This window comes from Schistocerca gregaria, chromosome 10, assembly GCF_023897955.1.
Source record: "Schistocerca gregaria isolate iqSchGreg1 chromosome 10, iqSchGreg1.2, whole genome shotgun sequence".
Taxonomy (NCBI): domain Eukaryota; kingdom Metazoa; phylum Arthropoda; class Insecta; order Orthoptera; family Acrididae; genus Schistocerca; species Schistocerca gregaria.
Window position 1 is genome coordinate 190379320 of NC_064929.1, and position 25602 is coordinate 190404921.

A 25602-nucleotide genomic window follows, 5' to 3' on the forward strand; every position below is an offset into this window, starting at 1 on the left:
TGAACAGGATGGACCTCTCTCATAAAAATCTAGCCCATTATCATTGCAAGGGTGACAGATTTATACAGTAAATCATTACTGTAAATGAAACGTGAGTGCATCATCATGAACCAGAAATCAAGGCTATGAGCATGGTTTGGAAACACCTATAGTCACCGGAAGTTAAGAAAAATAATTTATGCATCAACCATCAGCTGGTAATATTATCGAACACTGTTCTAGGACATGGAAGATGTGGTAGCTGTTCATTTCATCTCAAGAGGTGAAACTGTGAGCAGCAAGAACTATTATGATTTACTGTGAACTGATCAGTTAGATGCAAATGTCATGGAAGAGTTTGAAAAGTGTCATCCTGCAGCAAGATAAAGCTTGGCCACATTCTGACCAATGGATGGCAGAAACAATAAAGGAGTTGCTGGATCACCTGCCATACACTCTAGATGTGGTCCCAAGCGATTTCCATACATTGGGACCATTGAAGGATGCTCTTGGAGGAAGATGATTTGCAACCAGTGCAGAAGTCACTGATGTGGTCAAAACTGGTTAAATGTGCAATCAATAAGCTGTTTTCTGACAGAATCAAAAAACTTTTGAAACATTGGACAAAGTGCATTGAAATGCAGGGAGGTTATGTAAGAAAATAATGCATGTTTCAGTTTTCTATCATTAGAATAAATATTTCTTTTTTTCAATCATTTCTTTACTTTTTGACTTCCCTTTGTAAATAAACAGATCTGGAGCCGATAAATCTGGTAAATGGAGAGACCACAGAATAGTGCCTTTTCTGCTGATGATAGAACCCGGAAATGTGAGTCTAACCAAATCCATTGACACTGGAACAGTACGGCTTATTGCACCATACTGCTGGAAGTGATCAAGTTTTGAACTGTGCCATAAATCTGATTTTTGCAGATTTCTTCATAAAGTTTCATGCACACTATCAACATTTTCTTGGGCCTGGCTTGTCTTTGCACTACTGCCTCTTTTCCTTGTGGTGCTAACAGTGGCTTGAAAGTTACTCACTCTAAAGTTGACTGCAACAAAAGATGGCAGGAGAACCCCCGGGGGTAGATAAAACTCTCAATAGAATGCACTCTTTAATTCCAGCAGAACTATCTGAGTTCCTGTAACACCAAATGCACATCACATACTTAAGCAGTACTCCATGTGTGCTAAAACTTCCACCTGGCTGCATGACCAGGGTCCCATAATCCCCCACCATGGCAGCCAGCCAGTCCTAAGATCTTCCCATTTCACTGCCTCACCCTGTATTTCTGTTGTCATTGTCAGGTTTTATGCAACCTGCTCTGTCTCTACTGTGAAAATACGAGACATGTCTGGAATGTAAGTACCTTGTCAGAAAAAACCTCATAAAACCATTTTTTTCAAACCAAAATTATACTTTGCAAGAAAGAGAATTCATTAAACTATTTTCTACATAGCTGCCACCATTGGACAAATATTTGTCATAGTGGGAAACCAACGTTTCTATGTCCTCTTCACAGGTGCCGTCAGTGAAGACAGTCACTGCTGAACATCGTTCTGTGCATTGTCATCACTGTCAAAGTGCCTCCTGCAAAATCACACTTCAAGAAGAAATGGCAGTCAGAAGGTGTTTCACAGCATCATACCACATCAACAGTTTCACTTCTGGGAAGGAAATCGACTAGCAGAAAGCACTGTCTGTCACAGAATGTAGTGCACATGACTGTGTTGACAACATTGTTTTGAATTTTTGTTTTTAATGGGGGGGGGGGGGGGGAGGAGGATTGGGAGTGCCTCCATTCCATCGACTTGTTTTGATTTTGGAGCAACATAAAAAGCCCAGGTTTCATCACTGGTAACAATTCTGTTTAGGAATTCATCTCCCTCATTGCTGTATCAGGCAAGATATAAAGTACTGCTAAATCACTTCATTTGTGGGACATCCGTACAGGTTTTTGGAACCCTATCTGCACAAATTTAAGTGTGATTTGCGACAGTTTCATGCAAAACAGTTTTTAAAATTTGTGGAAATTCGTCACAGAAGGTTCATATTGCAAATTCTCTGTTTCCATAAATTTTATTGTCTGCTTTATCAAACAAATCATCACTGATAGCAGAAGGCTGTACATTCCATGCTTTATCATGAACATTGGTTTGTCCACCACCAAACTATCTTACCCACTCACAGTGTAAGCAATGGCACCAGAAAGCGTTTCACTTCCTTCTCGGTCACAAGTCACTCACGTATCTGATCAAGAATGGTGAAATTAAAGCATCTTTAAGTATTTTTTGAAACACCAGTAATAAAGCCAATGATGAATGCTCATTGTGGGATGTTGTCATTGTTGCTTTCCATTTGAAGACTGGTTTGGTACAGCTCTTTATTCTAGTCTATCCTCTACAAGCCTACTATTGCAGTCTACAATTATTTGAACACTTGCTATAATCAAGTTTGTCTCTCTCTTCAAGTTTCCCTCCTCCTCCTCCTCTCCCCCCCCTCCCCACCCCCACAATTACCAAATTAACTATCATTTGATGCCACAGGACATGTCCTACCAGCCTCTCTCCTCTTTCAGTCAATCTGTGCCACGGATTGCTTCCTCTCCCCAATTCAGTTCTGTACCTCAGTTATCCACTCCACCCATCCAATTTCCAGCAATCAGACCACATTTCAAAAACTTCTACTCTTGTGTGAACATTTTACCATCTGTATTTCATTGCTGTACAGTAATACACTTTGAGGGATAAGCTATCAAAAATGTGCACTACAGATGTTACTTTTACGTGATGAAGTGCAATGGACCATGTGCTGCTACAAGTTTCCTTTTCCATTGTCTTCTAGCCAATGCTGCCATCTGTCCACCTCTATCCCTAACTTCTTCCACCTCTTCCTTGGTCTTTCCAGATGGCTCCCACCTGCAGGAATGAAATCCAGGAGCTTCCGTGACCACTTGTCTTCTATCTGAGCCACACATCTAACCCACTGTAGTCACTTGCATCTGATTATTCTTGCTATATTGGCACCTCAGTACAATTTGTCTAGTTCATGGTTGTTGGTTGATTTGGAGAGGGGGGGACTAAACAGTGAAGTTATGGGTCCCATCAGTTTATAGAAGGATGGGGAAGGGAAATCACCATGCTCTTTCAAAGGGACCATCCTGGCATTTGCCTGAAATGATTTCGGGAAATCATGGAAAACCTAAATCGTGATGGCCGGACACAGGTTTTAACTGTCGTCTTCCCAAATGCGAGTTCAGTGGGCTAACCACTGTGCCAACTCGCTTGGTAGCTCGTGGTTATGTGTGGTCCTCCATTTACCAGGGTTTGTATTCAAGGTCAGACCAAAGACCATCCACAGCACTTTTATCTCAAATACTATATATTTATGAAAGTCCTGCTTTCAGATACCCTGTATCTCATGGCCATACAGCACCAAAAATTGTATCAGAGTTTTATACAGCCAAATTTTAACTGTCTCAGGAGGAGGCAGTTGTAAGGCTGTAGAAAGATTTGTTTCCTGCATGTATCTCTACTTCGTATGATGAGTTCTCAGTGAAAAGTGCTCCCATTTATTTAAATTTGTTGATCCTCTTGCAGGACCGATCTTCCACTTGCAGTGACTGTGGTTGTCCAGTATCCTGACATTGTCAACAGGTCATAATGAAGTAATCTGCCTTGGCTTTCATTTGAGTAGCCCAAATTTGCTGGTGGCCATCTCCAATGGCTGGTCATTTGTTTCAATTCCTCTTCAGACCTGCTCATCGAGCACGCATCCTCTGCAGAGGCTAGATACCTTCTCTTTGACTTGAATCCCTTCAAAGTTCTGTTTAAGAGACTGAAGGATGATAATATGAAGGACAAAACTGAAGAGGGTAGGAGATAAACCATCACCTTGCCCAAGACTCATCACAATTTCTAAGTCACCATTTTCCATCTTCATCTTATTCTGTGTGTAACTCTGCCAGATCTTTACCACATTGATGTGGTTCTGTGACACACCAAAACCCTTTAGATAACCAAACAGGCTCTTGCGGTGTATGTAATCAGATGCCTTCTTGAAATCTACACATTCCAATATTTAAATCTGTACATAAGAACAGGTTAGGCAACTTCCTTATTACAGGACTAAGGAAATGAGCGTGTTAATTAAATCAACATCCTAGTCATTGTATTTTAACTTGCTTTACTGTGTTAACAACTGTCAGAGAACCTGGAGGGCGATATGAGGAATTATTCAGGTATAGTTGACAGACACCTGTCCTCTAGCAGATTCGTATTTGGGCTCCTAACCCCGAAGCTTACTTTCTATTGCCACAGAGTTACTTCTAAAAGGAAAGACCTTCATTTTCTGTTAGTTTCTAGATTTTGTTACATAGTTTACGTCATTGAGGTTTTACATCTACACACTTTCAAGTGACCTAAAATGAGGGGTCAGGGGTAAAAGTGAAGCTCATTACATCATATGAGGTCTACTTACAGCTTTGACAGGAATTTTTCTTGACATCCTGCCCATTTAACAAAATGTCTAAATCATTTTTCATAGCAACACATAATGAAACATGGTCAAAAGTGTGACAACAGTGGAAAGCATGAAGGTTACTTTTGAACAGACTGTTGTCTTTGGCACTGTTCCATTTACTTCACCATGCCATTGTCAAGGGTCCTTATGTGTACCACCAAAGGCAGTGATTTTTCAAGTTTTTGTGGCTTTACATTTGTACTGGATATTATCTTCAAATACAAGTCCTAGGTTGGAGTTTCATTTTTTTCTGCATTCCCATCATCCATAGGCTTACCATACATCCTGGATTAGTCCAAGTTTTTAGTGCTGTCTGGGGTGGCAGAATTTTATAATGCTGAGACTTCTTTTTCTCGTATACCTATGTTTTTGACATCACATTCTAAAACATTCCCTTACGTATCACGTATCTCTCTCTCTCTCTCTCTCTCTCTCTCTCTCTCTCTCTCTCTCTCTCTCTCCACCCTTGGGGCAATTGCTGAAGTCTAAGGGGTCACACAAAGGAAAGTGTGACAGAGAAAGCAGCTAAACAAGTCAAAGTTGCAAATAACAGTGATATAAAAAAAGAGCTACTAGGGATACTACATTTTCACACCACACTTTTGGACAAGAAAACTGTTGTGACTCGCTGATCTTTGAAAGTGCTGCTGCGTAAATGCGGCGCTGTCTGCCAGCCATGCAGCAGCGGCGCGACCTAAGTGGCCGGCCGGCCGGCCAGCCAGCCAGCCAGCGGCCACTAGACTTGGACTCAGTTATGATTTGACTGTTAAAAGTGTACACACGTCTTACTCTGTTTACTTGATCTGTGACTCATGTATTGCGTCTTCCTTGAAATATATTTTTTACACTTGAAGTTATTACAAAAACCCTTTCAGAAGAAGTTATATCTAGTAAAAAATACAACTTAATACATGAAAATGTTTCTGGAAACTGTTTTAACTAATTTGCAACTAACAGAAACTTTAATGAATTACAAACGAGCCCTGGGTAGAATTTTCTAACCATATTAAGAGGGTCTGTTTTTGAAGTAAGAATAGTGGATTTTGAGAGATTTAAGCAGGACGTTAGTAAATAACTAGGCACACACTGAAAATTAATTTTTTATTCCAATATTTTACTACTACTACACAGTCAGTTTCAACATATAAAAATCTACTTCCTTACAGTGAACCACACAATAAATATATAGGAAATACTGCAGAGTGCAAACATTCACACTTTCACAACTACCAATCAACACCACAAGTGCAAATCTGCCCAAAAAATGCTGCTGTGTGCCGAGGCAGACTTTGCCAGCAGCTTATCAGCAATCCACATCAAAAAGTATAGATGGACAGACAGACGTTCTCTACCAGTTACCAACTACCTAAGTAAATTGCCACTTAAAGTTCAGAGACAACCTGCAACTCCATTCTTCAGTACACATCAGTTTACAGAATATTTTAAGAACAGCAATATTAACAATACAAAAATAAAGCTATAAAATGTACACAGAATTTCACATTGTAAACACTAAATCAATACACATGATTATAAAATCGTCATTCTGAAGAAAAAGCACACTGAAATCTGACTGAGGTCAGTGTTACAAAAGTAAACATTGAAGTCAAAAGTTATAAGGATGTGACCATAGGGGGGAGGGTACTATAAAAAGTTAAAAATGGAGTATAGCTTTTGGAAGTATCAAATTGTAGTAATACCCCATCAAGTGATAGCTGAAACAGTTTATTAGCATCTGAAGCTTAAAAACAAAATCCTGTAAACCTGAGGAACCAATTATTAGTTTCCTTGGTTGGCACACACCATACACACATTAAAAATCTGCAATAGCAAATTTTATTGATATGTATTACAAAAGACAGTCTTAAAAATATATATAACAAATACATACTTATACATCCCACAAACTGTTGCCTGAAAGAGCCCAGACACAAACCCAATCGAGAAATGTATACGTTATCTTTTCAACGTCAAAAATAGTGGTGACAAATGCATCACTTTCTAAATTTCCAGAAAAACTCCTTGTGAACAACCATAAAACGTTTCATATTAAAAATTCAGATAATATTCCTTTCAAGAAGTCTAAACATCAAAATTAAAGTACATCAGGCCTCAAGGAATATTTCAATAGTTTAAATATGGTTCACTTTTCATTCATGTGCAATTCCTCATGATACAAAATTCTAATACAAAGGTGCCCAATTACAAGCTTTGAGTAAAATAAAGGAGATACAATCCAAATTTGACAGATGCATACTTCCAAATAATTTATGTATTAAGAATGTGGCTTTGAGGCCACCACGAACCTTTTTATCCATTAAGTAGCAACACCCTCCCCTCCTCCCCCCACAAACACTTTACCACAGCAGAAAAGGTATTCACATTACAAAATTTATTGGTCCCTCAAATATGCAAAAACATAAAACAAAATTTCTCTGTGCATCTCCTGATAAGTAGCTGTCATTACACACAAAACACTGAAGAGTTTGATGGACACTGAAACAAAACAAGTGGGAGACTTTATAGCTTCACTTCTCCTTCAGACAATCTCCACAAACTAACAACAAAACTAAATCCTACAAGTTTTATCTTAATACTGGCTTCTAATTCATATAAAAATAAATATTTTTAAACACAGCAGCAGTAAGTAATAAGGACCACAACTCTACTTCAACTTCACTTCATTAAACCTGGAAGAGAGATTCTGTTGACCAAAATTCAGTAAAAGCAGATTCTGCTAAATAACATCCCACAAACATCAAAATAAACAGCCTAAAAAATTTTGTTCTGCGCACTAACAAAATTTCAAAAATTACAAATCAGTCATGTCTGGTATTGCGGACAAGTCTCTCATGAACCTCAAGTGTCTTTTTCAACTGTGGAACTGTCTGGCAAGACAGTTTTATAATAAAATGGAACACAATTTCTTAACCTGAAAACATGGAAGAGAATGAGACCACAAAGACAGAGGGCTGAGAAAGCTAGAGATGCAATTGGCTGGCCCACGTCTTGAGTTTGAATCTGTAAGAAGTGGCAGGTGTTGGGAAGTGTGCTTGGGTGATTTGAAGGATTATTTTTGTGTTGGAAGTTCATGATTAAAAAAACTTTGAGGAGAACATTTAGGTAATACTGTTCTAAATGTCAGGGGTGTTCAGAGCATTCAGGGTTCTAAATACTCCAACAGAATAAATATTTTATCTAGTTAATTTCAAACCACCTTTGCCAAGTGGTCACATGATAGTCTGAATAGCCACATTGGGAATGCAGATAATGATGGATTGGATTTACTGAAGATCAAGTGTTAAGCAAATCCATCATCATCACCATCATCATCATAATCACCACCATCACTCTTCACTTGTGAATTACGTCAGATCACTTCCCACATTCCTCACATACAGAGTTCACTTTTTTTTATATACATTTAGTTAAATGTGCATCATCGATTAAATAATAACCACAATACAATACATTTTATTACTGCATGAACAATTTGATATTAAGCACATTTACACATGTTTACCAGGATTCATTTGAAGATTTCTGCACCTGAACAAAGGGGATTTTTTATGGAATTTTGATTCTTTTGAGCTGAGAATTTGTACTGGACTTACTAACATCAAAGCAACATTATAACTAATACTGCAAGTCACTTCCCCAAAACCACAGCACAAACTCAATTTTTAGGAAGTAACACCAAACTGTCAAAGCACTCCTTGTGGAGGGACAAGAGCACACTCGAGATTCCGTCGACACTCCGTTTAGAACTCTTGACAGTTTCGGGACGGCGAGTGGAGTGAGCCTAGTCTAGGTCCGTTCAGTCATTGCCGTCTCCATGCAGTGGCCCGGCTGCAGCGGTGCAGCGCTCTGAGCTGTGCGCTCCGTCACCTGCAGACAAAGAGAAAAATCTATTAGTCACTTCACGCTACTGAATACTTGAGCATAACTCAATCTCTGACAAGATACGGACTAATACTGCACTAGCCCTGCACTATAATTAGAGGTAGCTACTAGTCCAGTGAAAAAAGACAAGATTCAGGTTTTTTTCCCTTTTGATTAAATGGATGTGGTTCCATTTACCACAATTTTGTCATACTATAATTTTTGGTAGTAGATGTGATTTAGGTTAAGGTCAGAGGTGTCACATCCTGGTGAGCCTGAGCCCCCATTTGTGAGTCACCGGGTGGCAGGTGGGGGGGGGGGGGGGGGGCACAGCATTTCGCATTATACTATACAGCTTTAAAAACAGAAATGTTGAACAGACTGCTTGTGTAGTGCAACAGTTAAGGTACAGTCCTCATGCGCAAAGGTTATGGGTTTGAATTTTGTCAGATGCCATGAAATTTATTTTTAAATCCTTATTGGGATAATGTAATTGGGATAATGTAATTTTCTTTTTATTTCTATTACCCTGTCACATAATTTTAATCTCTGTATTTAGCTTGTTCAATTCTCTCATTTTTCTTATTTTTTTCTGCTTTGAATGTGATTTTTTCATGTGATTTTAATTGTTATGTATTAACTTTGATTTAATTACTTCTGTTTTGTCACCTTTTACTTTTGTCCTTGTTATTGTGTCCATTATTTGTATTCTTCAGTCTGCTGGAATTTTATTTCACTTACAACCCCTTCTTTCGTTTCAATCTTCATCGATGTTATTTTGTATATACAGCAATTACAATGCACATTTTAAATGTTTATATCACAATCATCATCCAAAGAATGTTTGTCTTAACGAAAAATACATTTCTGGCACAAAACATTTTTTTGTCACAACTGCACAGTCAACATGAATAGATTATTTCATCTCTTAATTTACATCACCAGATTGGCATTTCCAAATGTTTAAATATTGTGACAGATAAATAAAAATTATTAAATTCACATGCAAAATGATTATAGGTGGAAAAAGAATTACTAGAAGAAAAAATGAGAGCAATTGTAACAGTTTATATGATGACTAAAATGATGTGACAATAATGATTGAAGTCATTTCGATAGAGATTTAAAAATAAATTTCGAAGCACCTGAGGAGATTTGAATCCAAAACCTTTTGCGTATGAGAACTGTACCGTAACTGTTATACTACTGACCTGTTAGACATTTCTATTTTTACAGTTGTATGGCATCACATACAATTCCGAATGTCCTTTCGTCAATTGCTTACAAATGAGCACCCACGAGGTGAATGAATGTAAGGTGTGATGTTTTGGACTTAACCTTCAACATCAAGAAGTCAATGCCACCAGTGGGCACCTCCCCTTGTAAGACGCATGCATCATTGACACTTTGGGATAACACTTGTCAAATTATGTCATTTATATTATTTCTATTCAAAATTAGTGTATTACATAGACTTAAATTGGCTTGTTGCCAGAAGCCATAAAAACTGAAGCATTACAAAAGCCTAATTTAAAAACTAAGCGAGTGAAATGTGGTTGAGAAACACGACTACAGAAATATGACAAAAAACTGTAAAGTTCAAAAATCAATATTGTAATAAGTTCCTCTTTCGTCTATTACTTTTTATTTTGGCATCATTGTTGCCAGACATGCAATTGTCAGGAGGAGTGCTTAGTGAATTATCACATGAAATGGTAGTTGGGTAGAGATCGTGTGAAGGTAATAGTATAAAAACTAAACTGGAAATATGGAGGTCTTCAGTTGTAAGAAGATGTAATCGATTTTCTGTACACGAGACAGAAGAGTAAGAATCTGATTCTTTGCATCTGCTAGCTACTAACACATTTCCCTGGGGGGAATTCAACAGAATACAAGACTACAGCTTAAGTATGTAAGATCACCATTTCGTATCAATTGTGCTTGTCACCCATTCCAATTTAAGAATGTAAATTTGCTTTTAGCAAATCCAGAATGACACAGGGGGAACCAGTAGCATGGTTACCTACACTACACCAGGTTTAAGGTTTCTGGGAAAATGCTGTGTGTGTGTGTGTGTGTGTGTGTGTGTGTGTGTGTGTGTGTAGGATACGACATACAGGACACTAGAGTGACCAATTCTAAAATTTTGCTCTAGAAGGTTTGAGTGTCACACAGGCACGACATTATAGACAATTCAGTGACACCTCAGTTATCTGATTTAGTTCCCACCCTCTCCTCATCTTCCACATTCTCCTGCAGCATTAAGTTTCCAAAGCCATACTGTCCACAATTAACTTTTGTACAGTACTGTCCTCTAGACGAATACCTTCTGAAAAATGAAACGAATAACATGAAGTGTAGGCTACAACCTTATCTCACTACCTTCCCTTCTCAGGCAGAAGGAAAATGGGTTGTCACTATCACAACATAGATATTCTAATGCAAGGCAAAAGTACGGTTAATATATTCATCACAAAATCAAATGCACTGCTATCCTATAGCAAACAATCTTTTACACAACAAATTACATCAGACAATTACACCTTTTAAACAAAGTTCACATTTAAATTATTTCAATTTTTCCAGGCTCATCTACTTTCAAAGCACAGACAAGGAACATGTTGTGAAGCATGTGTAGCATGAGAGATACTGAAAGGAAAAGCTATGCACACAGATCTGTAATGAGATGTGTTTACAAGAATTAATGGAACAACATTTCACTGAGGCACAATACAGGTGACAGCACACAATTACATCACACAACTGATTATCTTCCAGCAACTTATGGTACTGTTAATTTTCATTCATAGGAAATATTATTGCTGTAGCTATTCAATAACAAATCAGGATGAATAAAAGTTGGAACAACAAAGCTGCATTTGGAAAAATCAGAATCAAGGCCCAACTTGGGACAGAAATATAACAAATGAAACTCCCATCACAATCCCTTAAGTCAGTGGTAAGGTGGGACAGTGGACAGCCAATGCAAAACTGAATACAGATCAATCATCGAAACAGATGTTTTACTGAACTGTGAAAAAAAGAAACAAAAATCAAAACAATAAACAGTCAAATCTCAAGATGTATGACATCGAGGGAGTTTGAACAGCCCTAGTGTCGTGGTTATGTGGTTACGGCATTGGACTATGAAGCAGGAGATCCGTGTTCAAGTTTATCTCATGTCTTGTTTTCCACAAAATTATGAACTGTCCAGCTGGTCTTCAATGTGTTTATTTGCTGTATGCAAATTTATGTCTGTACCATGGCATGACATGACATCCGTCTGCAACAGAAAGGTGTAAGGAATGGACCTTCAGACATATTATATCCTATTTGCTCTATAGTTCACTCCCGTTTCATTGTTGTTTTCATTTCTGGAGAGGAGGTGTGGACAACAGACATGTTAATGACTGGATGGAATGTTCCCAACCTGGTGTAAATTGGGGGGGAGGGAGGGGGGGGGAGCATGAGGGAGATTTGAACACACTCCTACTGTTCACTGTGTATAATCTGCTTCTTTTTTCACAGTTCAGTACACCTCCTTCCTGTTTTCAGTTATTGACAGGCTATTCGCTGGGTCATTTTACCATAAAACCTGAGGCATGTGCAATGTCTCCCTATGATTCTGTGTCAGACTTTCAGTCTAGAACCTTTTTCAAAGTACGTATTTTCATGTGGTTGTTTCAAGTTAGATATTTTACAGCCTTTAGGCCCCTTACACACGTGCAGTTTCCGACAGTACTGCTGAACAGTGCGGCGGCAGTGGTCAGGGGCAAATAGGTGGGGAATTTATATACGTGGCGATTCGTACACCAGCGGCAGGGGCAACCGTGCGACCATCTGTGCACGAGCGGCTGCCCGCTGCTTGCAGCAGCGTTTTCACACCTGTTACCTTTCACACATGGTGTTTCATTAGCGTACCATTCGTTCTCACAGCACCATGAGTTTTGATACTGAGAGCTTTATTTAAGAGGTAGAAATGCGTCCTGCAATTTAGGACTCAAGATGTAGCGAATACGGCAACAGGATTGTGAAACACAGAGCATGGGAAGAATTGCAAGAACTGTTTATTCCAGGATTTGGAAACGAAACAACAGATTCGAAAAACCAAAAAGGTGTGTATTTAGAATTATATGTACAATATGTTATATTATTATTATTATGTACAAATCTTAGAAGTCCTCAGATTTAATTTTGTTCAATTGCCATTTCACTGTACCTTCTTCACTTGCAAAGAATTCAGCAAATTTATCTCTGATAACAGCGGCTGATTTGTTACTTGTTCTCGGCATTTGGGCTTCCTCGACTCCATGTAGTTCAGCGATGTTCAGTGCATCTTCGAATGTATACCCATCTCTATGACGAACGAAATTACGTAATATGCAGCAAGCTTTTATTATTTCTGAGGACAAATCAATTGAAACATTGAGTGGACGATGGAATATTCTCCATTTGTTGCGGAGTATTCCAGATGAACTATCTACGAAATGTCTCGCTCTTGACAAAATATACTTGTATATATGACTGGCAAATTATTTCCACCATTGGGTCTTTGCATATGTTGTCAAACCAAATGCTTCATCGCCAATGAATAAATGGCAGTGACTCTCCTCCAGCACATATTGGGGCAGTGGCTCTCCTCCAGTACATATTGGTATCAGTCTAGGAATGTTCATTTTGTAGTCTCTTATCTTATTGAATAGCGTACTGTTTTTGAAGATCTGTGAATGTGAACTTTTGCCGTAAGACCTGACATCTATGTAAACGAAATTATAATTTGGATCACAAACTGCTAATTACAGTTGAGAAAAAGTGTTTGTAGTTATGGTAAAGTGAGCCACTATACATCAACTTTTTGTACTTATCTTAATGTGATGGCCAACCATTCCTCTGCAGAAATACCATTTCTCATCCAAGTGTTCTGGCGTGAAGTGTGTGTTTTCAGCAAATGTAGTAGTTCTTCAAAGGTTGCTACTGACATCCTGAAGTAGTTGATCTTGCACCGTCTTTATGTAACTTACGATATATAGTATAGAAGTGTCCATATATTATACGAGTGGTACACATTGGCTGTTGTCAGTATTTAACGTTTACAACGTTCGCGCCTGAATTTTCTTTTTACCAAAAAAGCCAAAGCCAATGCTTTTTCGTCTGAGTCCATATTATCAACTGGGTGGGATGTGCAAGGTTTGAGCAGCGCCGATTACACTCGGCAACAGTGCTGCTAAGCAGAGGCGCAGCAGCAGCATCGCTGCAAAGCTGAGTTAGGGACTGACGTATGTTGCTCAGCAGTGCTGCTGAAAATCGCCCGTGTGTAATAGGCCTTATTGTTGCAGTGTTTGATCACCAATTGTGTAGCTGAACTCCTTAATTACTGGGCACCTTTCCATGCCATCTAGCATTACAGCTGCAGTTTCTTGTAGAAACCTTTTATTTCCTGTATCTTATCCTTGCTACCTCCAGATTTTTTTTTTCGTATGGAGAATATGTTATACTTATTTATTTGAGGGTCAATGGCCAGTCCCCATACCAACTGATGCTTCTCTGAAAATCTTGCTCCATTTCACATAATTTTCTGTGATTGGATCTTCCCCAAAGAGAACAATTTGAACAAACTGTCAAACTTTATTTGCTTTTGCGAAGTGCAGCTGGAGTGAGCCCAAACAAATACTGCTCATCACATATCTCATGAAACATCTATTGCAGCACAAAGTGTCTGTTTCCTATTACAAACAAAATTACTTTTACATGACCATTTGATACAGCAGTCCCAGATTAGTTCACTGTGATGTTTATTTTGTTGAAACGTATGAACAGGAGCAGTAAAACAAGAACTCCAAAGAAGTGACTTACCACTGCCTGGCCAGTGTCGACTGCTATCGTCCAGTAGCAGCACTGATAAATCACTGCTGGAAAACTACTTGTTCTTCGTATTTTATCATTACTATTAATAGGTTTCGGCGAAGTAAATATCGCACTACACCAATTTGGGAATGCTCAATCAAATTTGCAATTGTATCCTACTTTAAAAATAATTTTGTTTACAATGGGAAACAGATGCTTTCCATCGATATTCCAGCTACACATTGTGAAAACCGAATTGTAAATATCTTCCAAAACAGAGAAAATGTGCAAGGCTGGGCTATCATTTTTTGAGTATCAACTGAATGCTTGGACAATAGAGTGTGTCAGAAAATTGATGGGAAACACTGAAGAGAGACTCAGTTTTTTGGCCAGAAATGAGTGCAGATCTCTGAGTAGTTAGAAGGAATATAAGCAGTCAATTGCAAGGACCGCTGCACACACACTGTCTGCACTAACAAGACTGCATCTCGTTCAGTACACCACCAGTCGTGTGCCTCGGCGTACAGCTGGCGTTAGTAGCGGACTACGACAATGTTAGAGCAACCTCTACACACAGACGGGGGCTCACAACTGACGGCTCCGAACCTACGTCTCGGCTCCGCTGCCTCGCCTCTCCTCAGGCCCTATTCTCTTCTCTGGCCGGCACCACCATCTCCTGCAGCTCCTGCTCCCAACGACAGCTGCGCTTCCGCTCGCTCACCTGCACCACCGTGCCGCCGCACGTCACCTGCCGCGACCGGTTGGCCAGCTTCTGCCTGTTCATCGGCGGTCCAACGTAGCTCAGCAGCACCGGCAGGAAGATCAGCCCGTGCGCTGCTCCGAACAGCACGATCCCCAGGTACATGCGGAAGTAGAACACCTGGGGGCCAGAATTTTCCATGTCACTTCACTGTAGTTGTGACGAAGTAACTGAATATGACACCACATTACATGAATACATCAGAGGTACTGTAAGATGGGGAAATATTGGACACGGGAGTAAATTTGGGTAGGAACAGTATGTCTCTTCTTATGTCAGCATCTTTAACTGTGAGCTTCTATTTCATGTGAATAAATGTTTTTCTATATTTACAAGCATGTTTGAACATACACCGTTACACTTTGAAGTTGAGACTGGTTTGTCAGTTTCCATTGCAGTGTACAGTTATTGTTAATTATCTTATGCAAACACTTTCATCATTTTATTAGAAGAGAAAGAAGTGTTACGCATAATTTCATTATAATTTACTTCATTAATTGTGAAGGAGGAATTGTGAATGTAGTTTTTCTCTGCATCTCACTTGGACTAAAGTTTAGTGAACTATTTACAGATACCTACACATGTTGGAGGAATATCTGAAAAGGCTGCGGACTTATAAGAGGGGCTCCGTGCTCTTCTGTGGTGTAGTTACGACCCTCAAAATCTTAAAAAGGTGGTTGTTGCTATATAATCAGTGAAGTCGTCATACAGAAAGGCATCGAGCAAAATTAGCATAAACATTGAACATTAGAGAACAAACACATGATTAGGAGGGAACAACTGAAGTAACTGCAAAATAAGTGGAAGTCAAATTTGTGTGTTAATATCAAGGCAGCAAATCTGATTATTTCTCCTGAGATTCCACATGATGCTGTAAACAGACCGTATTGTCAGAGTGCTGCCGACTCCTAGAGAAGGACAGGTGAAGTTTTTATTTACCGAGAATAAATTTTAGAGTCATTATTTATGCTACGAGTATATTCTCATTATTATTAAAATGTTTTCTAAAAATGTGCATTAGAGTTGCTCTAAATGTGCATCAAATTTTTTCTGAACATTTGTGAATTATTTTGTAACTACGTTTAAAATATTTTCTAAATATCTAAAAAGTATGTATGGATGCGTGTGTTTTTAGAAAGATAGTTTTTGATGATAGTATGCCTTTAGAATGAAATACAGAATTTTGTACGGAAATTCAATGAGCATCCAAAATTATCACGTAACATACGGGGTGTAACACTGGACACTTATTTGTTAGTATCTGATTACTGAAATATTTTCAGTTTGTGTTCTTTGATTATATTCAATGTCATCCCGAAAAATCACACTTTGTTGTGTGAACTTTATATTCTTTGCAAATCTACATTAAGGAATATTAAAATTCCATCCAACATTACCCCAACTTACAGGTGTAACACACAAAACTGTACATACTTATTAAATAATGTATATACTGCACAGCTTTCTATATAAGAATGAACACCAATGAACTATCCGAGTGCACAGTTGGGTACAGAGGAATAGTCTGCCTTGGGGACACCCAGTACCCGGTTGCTGAATGTGCTCCACAGCACAAGTGCCCACTACTGCTCCACAGCATGGGCTATTTGGGTCATCCTACCTTGCACTAGTCTTCCAGAGACAGGAGCTTGCGTTCCACCGTAGCTTCCCTTCCCATCAACCCTCCTGGAGTTAGCCCCCATTAGAATTCTCAAAACCTCCTGTTTTGTTGGCAGAACTGACTATTTTATGAATTATTTAGTCCATTATAAGGGACCTGAGAATAGACCTACTTTTTGGCAAATTTTTAATTTTTTTGTTAAAATGACGTCTATTTTTTTTCTAAATGATGAGACATACAAATTTAAATCTTTGTTATACTACAAACCTGAAGGCAAAGCCTTAGTGCTTTGAAATTGACTGTTTACAGGAAAATGAGTGGTGACGGGGGAATTTGAATGTTTGCTTTCACAAAAAACTTGAGAATTACATCTGAAACCACTGTAACTAGAGGTGCACAGCCACTGTTAAGTGTTCGAACGTTAAAATATTCCTTAGCTTTCATTGTCATTGATCTATGCATTGTCTTAGCATGACTATTTTTTTAAAAATAATAATAAATTGAAGTTTGCAATTACTCTTGCTGTAAAACACTCTTAAACAATATGTAAACCTAACTCCTAATAAAACACACAAACACACACACAGAGTTACTAGCTTTTGCAACCGATGGTTGCTTCTTCAGGAAGGAGAGGGAAAGACGAAAGGATGTGGGTTTTAAGGGAGAGGGTAAGGAGTCATTCCAATCCCGGGAGCGGAAAGACTTCCCTTAGGGGAAAAAAGGACAGGTGTACACTCGCCTTTAAATATGTCTGCTTGTGTCTGTGTATGTGCGGATGGGTGTGTGTGTGTGTGTGTGTGTGTGTGTGTGTGTGTGTGTGTGTGTTTTTTTTGTTCATGTGCCTGTCTGCCGGCGCTTTCCCGCTTGGTAAGTCTTGGAATCTTTGTTTTTAATATATTTTTCCCATGTGGAAGCTTCTTTCTATTTTATTAACTGCTAATAAAATTTCATCTGTTAGTTTGTGAACTGCTAAAATTATGAAGCAGCGATTTAAAACACCTACTAGCAACATTTCTATAGCCACGTAATAGACAAAAATATGGAGGAGTGTATATTTAAATTTATCCAAACATTGGGTTCTTTAAAATGTTTTTGGATTATTACCTCTATCTAATGTTATGTCAGAGCGGTCATCTCGTGCCCCTTCTGGTGCTATTTTATGTTATTTTGGATTACCGCCAAATTTCTAGGTTTTATTCACGATATATTTCTCTACCTTTTGACACACATTAATGAAATATGTCGTGTAAAACTTTTGTAAATGAATTATTTGCACTTAATGTCTGTTGTTCACTTTTCATATAATTCACAGTGTAATTTGCGTATCCCAGATATACTAACCTATAGCTCCTCGGATGTACACTCCAATAGAGGGACTACAGGTCCTTGATGACACACATTCCCACTGTCTGCACTGGTTGTAAGCAACAGCTTCAGTTCTGCTTCTGCCCGCACATGCGAGTGCCAATTTTCACAGGTTTATACTCCAACACAGTTATGCCCATATGACTCTTCTGGTAATGGTATATTATCACTATGTACCCTATTATATTGATTTATGTAACAGAATTATATTAATATTTTGTACCTGTTCTAGTGTCTTTGTTTGTATTAGCACCGGTGATAAATCTCGGTGTCTAAATCTAGATCTGCAGTGAATTACAGATTCTGTGACTGACTTGTCTTTTACATTTTAAAAAAGTCAAAAAGTTTTTCCAAAATTGACTTTGCTTTTTTCTTCTTTTGGCTGTATCTAAGCTTTCAAAAAATGATTATGTTGAGAAGCAACAGCATTTTATCGCCTGTGAACAGGGAGCTTCTACAGTAAGTTGTTTCTAGACTTTCTTTTCTCACTCAATTCGTTAATTACAAAATCTGCAGAACTCCTATTTTGGCCTTTTGTGGGCATTCATAGACATACAATCTGTACTTGATAATTCTACAGATAAAACTGACAAGATACTTAACAGAGAACCAAAAATAACTATCCACACTTACTGGGGAATTTTTTTAAGCATAGTGAAAGTAAGTTAACAGATTTTGTTTTCTGGTCACTATAGTGCAGACTGGCAGCTGTCCAGAATCAAACTAGAATAAAAGCGCCAGAGTGGAGAGACGGGGTGTGGGGAAACAAGTCCCACCTCCCACTTACAGGACAGTCAGCCTACACCTGAGTTCTGTGAAAGCAGAACTGGCACACAGTCACAAGTATTGCCAATTCTTTCTGGTACTGCGAGGGACATAACTGAACTATGTGACTAACCTGGATTATTCTCTTCACTCCTTTCGAAATAGTAAATTAAAACAAACACCCAACACAAAACATTCATTACTGGCTATGACGCAATTTCTTGCTGCGTTTGGCAGTGTTGTAAACATGGTAGTTCAGTTTTTGGATCTGCAGCTCTCGTCCTTTCTTTCCGCATTTGCAGTTAAATTATAGGATACGGGTTCTGCCTTTATGTAAGAACACTTCTTTGTACCCAAACATATTTCAGCACCTCTGTGCCAACGTAAGTTGGTTTTCGTTTACTGAAAACTTTTACATTACACGGTTTTGCAGGACCAACTGTATGGTATCCTGAATTGATAGCTTGTCACATTGTGTTGTGACCCATCCTCTTCCTTTTGAGTTCCAAGGACAGTGCACACACATTACTGTTCTTCGTGTATTTTTTTTTTACATTGTTAATGCCTTTTTACTTCACAAAACACAGGATATGGGCTCCGCACACAACATAATGGTCACACTATGTTGTGTGTGGAACCCATATTCTACAATGGCACTTCAGACCTGACCTCTGCACATATCTGATGCTCAGTTCAGAACACCTACCACCTTAAACTGCAAAGTCAAAATGTCCACATTATACCAGCAGACAAACATTCACAATTATTTGTTGAAAGATACATTATGCGTATATATCAGAGACCATTCAGATGCCCACAATTAGCGTGACACCAGAGCCTTGAGTGCACTGACATGTCATTCACTTCTTACTTCAACATTTGCTTACACCATCGTCATTCCAAATTGGTAATGACCATTATCTGGCACAGCCCATCAATCAAAAATTGGTTACTCTTCCAACATTTATAAGCAAAAAATTAAGCTACTGCGACTTGTTTCTAATAAAATAGTTCACCTGGACACAATTCATTATGAAGCAGCAATTACAAGCTGGTTTTGTTTTTGGATTTTGAGACAAAATTCACATTTATCCCAAATGAAATTTTTCTGATCCCTAACTACTACCTACCTTCTTTAGTTCTTAATAGCACAATCTATTGTATTTTCCATTTATCTTTTTTCAGTCCATCTTTATTTCTCTGTTTTATCGTCTCCGGACTGAAGCTCCCACAATTCTTATCAATGTCCTATTTTGATCCCCTATCCCCTCCCACACCATCCCTTCATTTTTCTCCCTTCTTATCCTCAAGACTGGTTGGCCCCTTCCAATATGAAGGTTTCAAATGATCTGTTCCTTCATTCCAACCTTCCCCAACCTACTAAGCTTTCCTTTCTGAGAAGGAGACGGACAAGTTCTAGAACCTATATGGTAATGGAAATCTGGGAAAGATGTAGGACATCATTTGATAAAGCTGAAGGAAGTATTTTTAGGAGCCACTAATGTACCTGGACAGTCTTCATCTTCACCTTCACCTTTCTGCATTTTGAAAAGTCTTTGAATGTACACAGAAACCATTTATGATTCTGTAAAAGAACAGAGTGAACAGGAAAAGTACTCTACAGTGCTCTCATGAGTTCGTAAAAGGAAGGGAGGAAAAAAACCATTACTTTAGAAAACCATCTATGTATCGCAGAAGTTTCAATGAAATTAAAGATAATTTCAAAGCTCTCTCTTTAAAACTCTTAAGAAAAAATATCACAATCAAAACTGGACAGTGGAACTGGCTTCATAAGAGCCATCAAACTTCAGAATACATACAGGATAGAGGAGAATTACGCCAAGCAATACCACCTCAACTACGAGGGTCATTCAATAATTAAAGAGAAATTGGTCGGGGGGGGGGGGGGGGGGGGGGACTGTTAGTAGGGCAAGTTTGGTACTTTTATGGCTTTAAGTTGGCATCACTGGGTTGAGCACTGATCAGCTGATGTATCAACATTGTTTTCGTTATAACCTCAAAACTACATTTCAAGATGGCAAGTCAACTTGAAACATCCACATTAGTTGAAGAATGTTCTGTTATTCGTTTTTTACTTGCTGAAGGTGAGAAACCAGTGAACATATACAGTAGAATGTGTAAAGTTCATGATGAAGGTAATATGAATCATGCAAATTTTCAGAAGTGGGTACAGGTGGTCAAAAATGGTCATGACTCAATGGCTGATGAACACCTTTCTGGCCGACTAGTTGCAGTTTCAATCCCTCACTTGAAAGTCGAATTGATGACATTTGTGTCAACTGCTGTGTGACTGTGGAAACGATAGTTGATAAGATTGAAGTTAGTACTGGTACAGTTCAGAACATTATCTGTGACAAGCTGAAGTACTGCAAAACATGTGCAAGATGGGTCCCAAAGGAGTTGATGTGTTCGAGAGTGTGTATAAAGCTAAAGGATCATTATAAAAGAGAAGGTGAGCACTTCCTCAACAAAATTTTAACTTGTGATGAAACTAGGATTCATTGTTATGAACTAGAATCAAAGAGACAAAGCATTGAGCAGAAGCACATCAACTCACCGGTCAAGAAAAAATTCAAAATCCAAGCATCAGCAAGAAAATACTGAAGGTAGAGTTTTTTGTGATTGTCTCAAAGAACAGCACACAATGGACAGCTAATACTACTCAGATTTGCTTTTAAACAAGGTGAAGCCAGCCACGAGAGAGACAATGTGGATCTTAGAGGAGAGGTGTGATTCTCCAGCAAGACAACACACATCCTTATATTACTCAACTAAACTGTGAAACCATCGACATAATGGGCTGGGAAGTACTGCTCTATTCATCTTTTAGTCCTGATTTAGCACCTAGTGCTTTCCATCTGTCTGGTGCACTGAAAGAGGCATCATGGGGGAACAGTTTCCAGGGCAACAAGGACATGAAAAAGTTTGTGGGAAATTGGTTCAAACATGAAGATAAAGAGTTCTTTGCAGCCAGAATAAAGAAGCTTGTAGCCCGTTGGAGCAAGTGCATAAATGTTCAAGGGATTATGTTGGAAAGTAGAAAAAGAATTGTTTTGTAAAGACAAACGTTTTTTTTCTAGACCAATTTGTCTCTAATTATTGAATGACAATACTATTCAGTAGTAATTTAATCCATTAAAACATATCCCACAGGTTCTATAGAGCAGAAACCACAATCATCAGCTGTCACAGGTGTCAATGCGAGAGAGAGAAAATTAAGGAAAATATATAGTTCATATATTAAAAAAAATTAAAAATCAATGGGAGAACAACGTACTACTTCACCAGAATGGACTAACTCATTCATGTTCCACAGGAGACACTAAAGTGGATGTATATTTGCAGAATGTTCAACAGAAGACTATCAGATCCTGTTTTCATTCCATATACCCCAAAACAAGACGTTCTTATGAGTGTGGAACACACCAAAGTATAACAAAAAATATACAACATTTGAATATGACAACCACTTCCCTGACAAAGTCAGTTCAAAGAAGGCAGATATTCACCACGTTAACAGAAACTGAGGAAGATTTACAAGAAACCAACATCATAGAAGATACACAACTTCATTGTTCAGCATTAGAAACACCTGTATCCAATGTAAAGAAGACACATGCCAAAAGTTGGCTGGAGTAGCAGGAATCTGCACACTTGTGTATGCACCATCATGATATGCATTTGTATGGATCATAAATTTTACGAAGAAACATTTGTATGTGTTACTGTCAACGTCAGATCTCTATCAACATGACAATATTCGCTGCATTTCAGCCAGAGAAAATACCAGCTCTATGACAAAATTTTTACCATTTTTAGTCTAATTAAAGCAGATACATATAACTATCACATCCATGAACAACAAATTTATCTCCGCAGTACGACTTTACGCAGTTCTTAAACATTTTAATAGTACCCAGGAACCTGCCTCAACAGAATATTTATGCTGGTTCCTTTGTGAATACCACAATGCATGTACCAAGTATCTTAATCCATGAAAATATTGCTGACAATGTTACATTACATTACCAGCCTTTGCATTTGCGTATTTCCAAACATGGACGGACTACTGTGTTACACATTTAAACACAACTTGGGCTTACCTGGAAAATCTGAGACTTGGCCAGCGCCAGCACAAGGATCCCTCCAAACTTGGTGAGTGTGATACCAGAGAAGACTGAGCTGCCCATGTTGACCAGAGCATCCGTGACACGGGCAACCCTCGTTTCCTCCACAGAAACTGCGAACGAGTGGACCAGGTGCGAGCAGAACTCCACGGCAATGCCCACAGCCATCACCAAGTTCACCAGGGAGACGGCATTAAGCGAAATGCCCCACCAGTACATCAAACCACCAATGTCCGTCACGATCATTACTATCGTCAGAGTTGTCACCAGTGATGAAACCTGCACAGTTTGAATTGACAGCTACTACAGTACCGCGTCAAACAAAGTAACTCCTGTTTGTTAATTTTATTGCTTAACTGTTAACTAATGCGATACCCATTAAAATTTAATCAACCAAACTGAGTCCACAGATGTTTATCACAAGCAAGTTATTCCACTTACAAGCAATATAACATATACAAATACACAATGAGTATTAATGTCCAGTTCTGATAAACACCACAGTTTTGGGAGGCCTGCTGTGGCTAACAAGTCTTCTTGCTAAACATACTCTTTTAAATAAGATAATGTGAAATTTTATCAGGTTAAACAAACTTAATAAAGAATGAAACCACCACCACCACCACCACCACTATTATTATTTCTTTCTTATCTCAGACGTTATGTCTACATCTACATCTACATCTACATGACTACTCTGCAATTCACATTTAAGTGCTTGGCAGAGGGTTCATCGAACCACAATCATACTATCTCTCTACTATTCCACTCCCGAACAGCGAGCGGGAAAAACGAACACCTAAACCTTTCTGTTCGAGCTCTGATTTCTCTTATTTTATTTTGATGATCATTCCTACCTATGTAGGTTGGGCTCAACAAAATATTTTCGCATTCGGAAGAGAAAGTTGGTGACTGAAATTTCGTAAAAAGGTCTCGCCGCGACGAAAAACGTCTATGCTGTAATGACTTCCATCCCAACTCGTGTATCATATCTGCCACACTCTCTCCCCTATAACGCGATAATACAAAACGAGCTGCCCTTCTTTGCACCCTCTCGATGTCCTCCGTCAATCCCACCTGGTAAGGATCCCACACCGCGCAGCAATATTCTAACAGAGGACGAACGAGTGTAGTGTAAGCTGTCTCTTTAGTGGACTTGTTGCATCTTCTAAGTGTCCTGCCAATGAAACGCAACCTTTGGCTCGCCTTCCCGACAATATTATCTATGTGGTCCTTCCAACTGAAGTTGTTTGTAATTTTAACACCCAGGTACTTAGTTGAATTGACAGCCTTGAGAATTGTACTATTTATCGAGTAATCGAATTCCAACGGATTTCTTTTGGAACTCATGTGGATCATCTCACACTTTTCGTTATTTAGCGTCAACTGCCACCTGACACACCATACAGCAATCTTTTCTAAATCGCTTTGCAGCTGATACTGGTCTTCGGATGACCTTACTAGACGGTAAATTACAGCATCATCTGCGAACAACCTAAGAGAACTGCTCAGATTGTCACCCAGGTCATTTATATAGATCAGGAACAGTAGAGGTCCCAGGACGCTTCCCTGGGGAACACCTGATATCACTTCAGTTTTACTCGATGATTTGCCGTCTATTACTACGAACTGCGACCTTCCTGACAGGAAATCACGAATCCAGTCGCACAACTGAGACGATACCCCATAGCTCCGCAGCTTGATTAGAAGTCGCTTGTGAGGAACGGTGTCAAAAGCTTTCCGGAAATCTAGAAATACGGAATCAACTTGAGATCCCCTGTCGATAGCGGCCATTACTTCGTGCGAATAAAGAGACAAAGTGGAAAGTGAGGCGGACCTTGATCAAGCGTGACTTCCTTTTAACTGTACGGTATATGTTATATTGCATTTAGGAATTTTCGGTTAATTGAACATGTATCAATAATTACGGATTTCTGTAGTTGTATATATAAGTTTGGATGTAGCTGTATTGCATTGATGTACTGGTGGATACTGTGTGGTATGACTCCTGTAGTTGATAGTATAATTGGTATAATGTCAACTTTATCCTGATGCCACATATCCTTGACTTTCTCAGCCAGTTGGATGTATTTTTCAGTTTTTTCTCCCATTTTCTTCTGTATATTTGTTGTATTGGGTATGGATATTTCGGATAGTTGTGTTAATTTCTTCTTTTTATTGGTGAGTATGATATCAGGTTTGTTATGTGGTGTTGTTTTATCTGTTATAATGGTTCTGTTCCAGTATAGTTTGTATTCATCATTCTCCAGTACATTTTGTGGTCCATACTTATATGTGGGAATGTGTTGTTTTATTAGTTTATGTTGTATGGCAAGTTTATGTATTATTTTTCCTGCATTGTCATGTCGTTTGGTGTATTCTGTATTTGCTAGTATTGTACATCTGCTTGTGATGTGATCAACTTTTTCTATCATCATCATCATCATCAAATGAGGCAAGAGCCAGAATATATTACTCAAAAATTTAAAAAAAATTACAGTTTGAAATGCACAGTGATTTACTAAGTATGGTTGTATGAATCCTTGTATGACCTTGCCTTGCCTTGTTCCAACCTATGAGCCAGGTAACCCAAAAAGTTATGGGAGGGACTAAAGTCTGATGCGGAAATAATTCCACTATTTTTGTATGCAACACACAAAGCCATGTCAAAGTCAAAATTCCAGTCGACGGTGAAGTCATCGGAAATGAAGCA

General features: G+C 38.6%; 1 protein-coding gene across 2 annotated transcripts in view; it reads right to left on the bottom strand.

Moving 5' to 3' along the window:
- Positions 1-5591: 5591 nt before the first annotated feature.
- Positions 5592-25602, bottom strand: part of LOC126293654 (NPC intracellular cholesterol transporter 1-like) — a 59458-nt gene continuing 39447 nt past the window's right edge. Inside the window, exons 11-13 of one of the 2 annotated variants that reach the window (XM_049986938.1) lie at positions 22866-23168; positions 14952-15110; positions 5592-8392 (exon numbers count right to left, since the gene is read on the bottom strand). In XM_049986938.1, the coding sequence (XP_049842895.1) occupies positions 8312-8392; positions 14952-15110; positions 22866-23168 (543 nt within the window). In that variant the 3' untranslated portion in view covers positions 5592-8311. Of the gene's footprint in view, positions 8393-14836; positions 15111-22865; positions 23169-25602 lie in introns of both variants that reach the window. The other variant, XM_049986937.1, reaches the window with a different exon arrangement.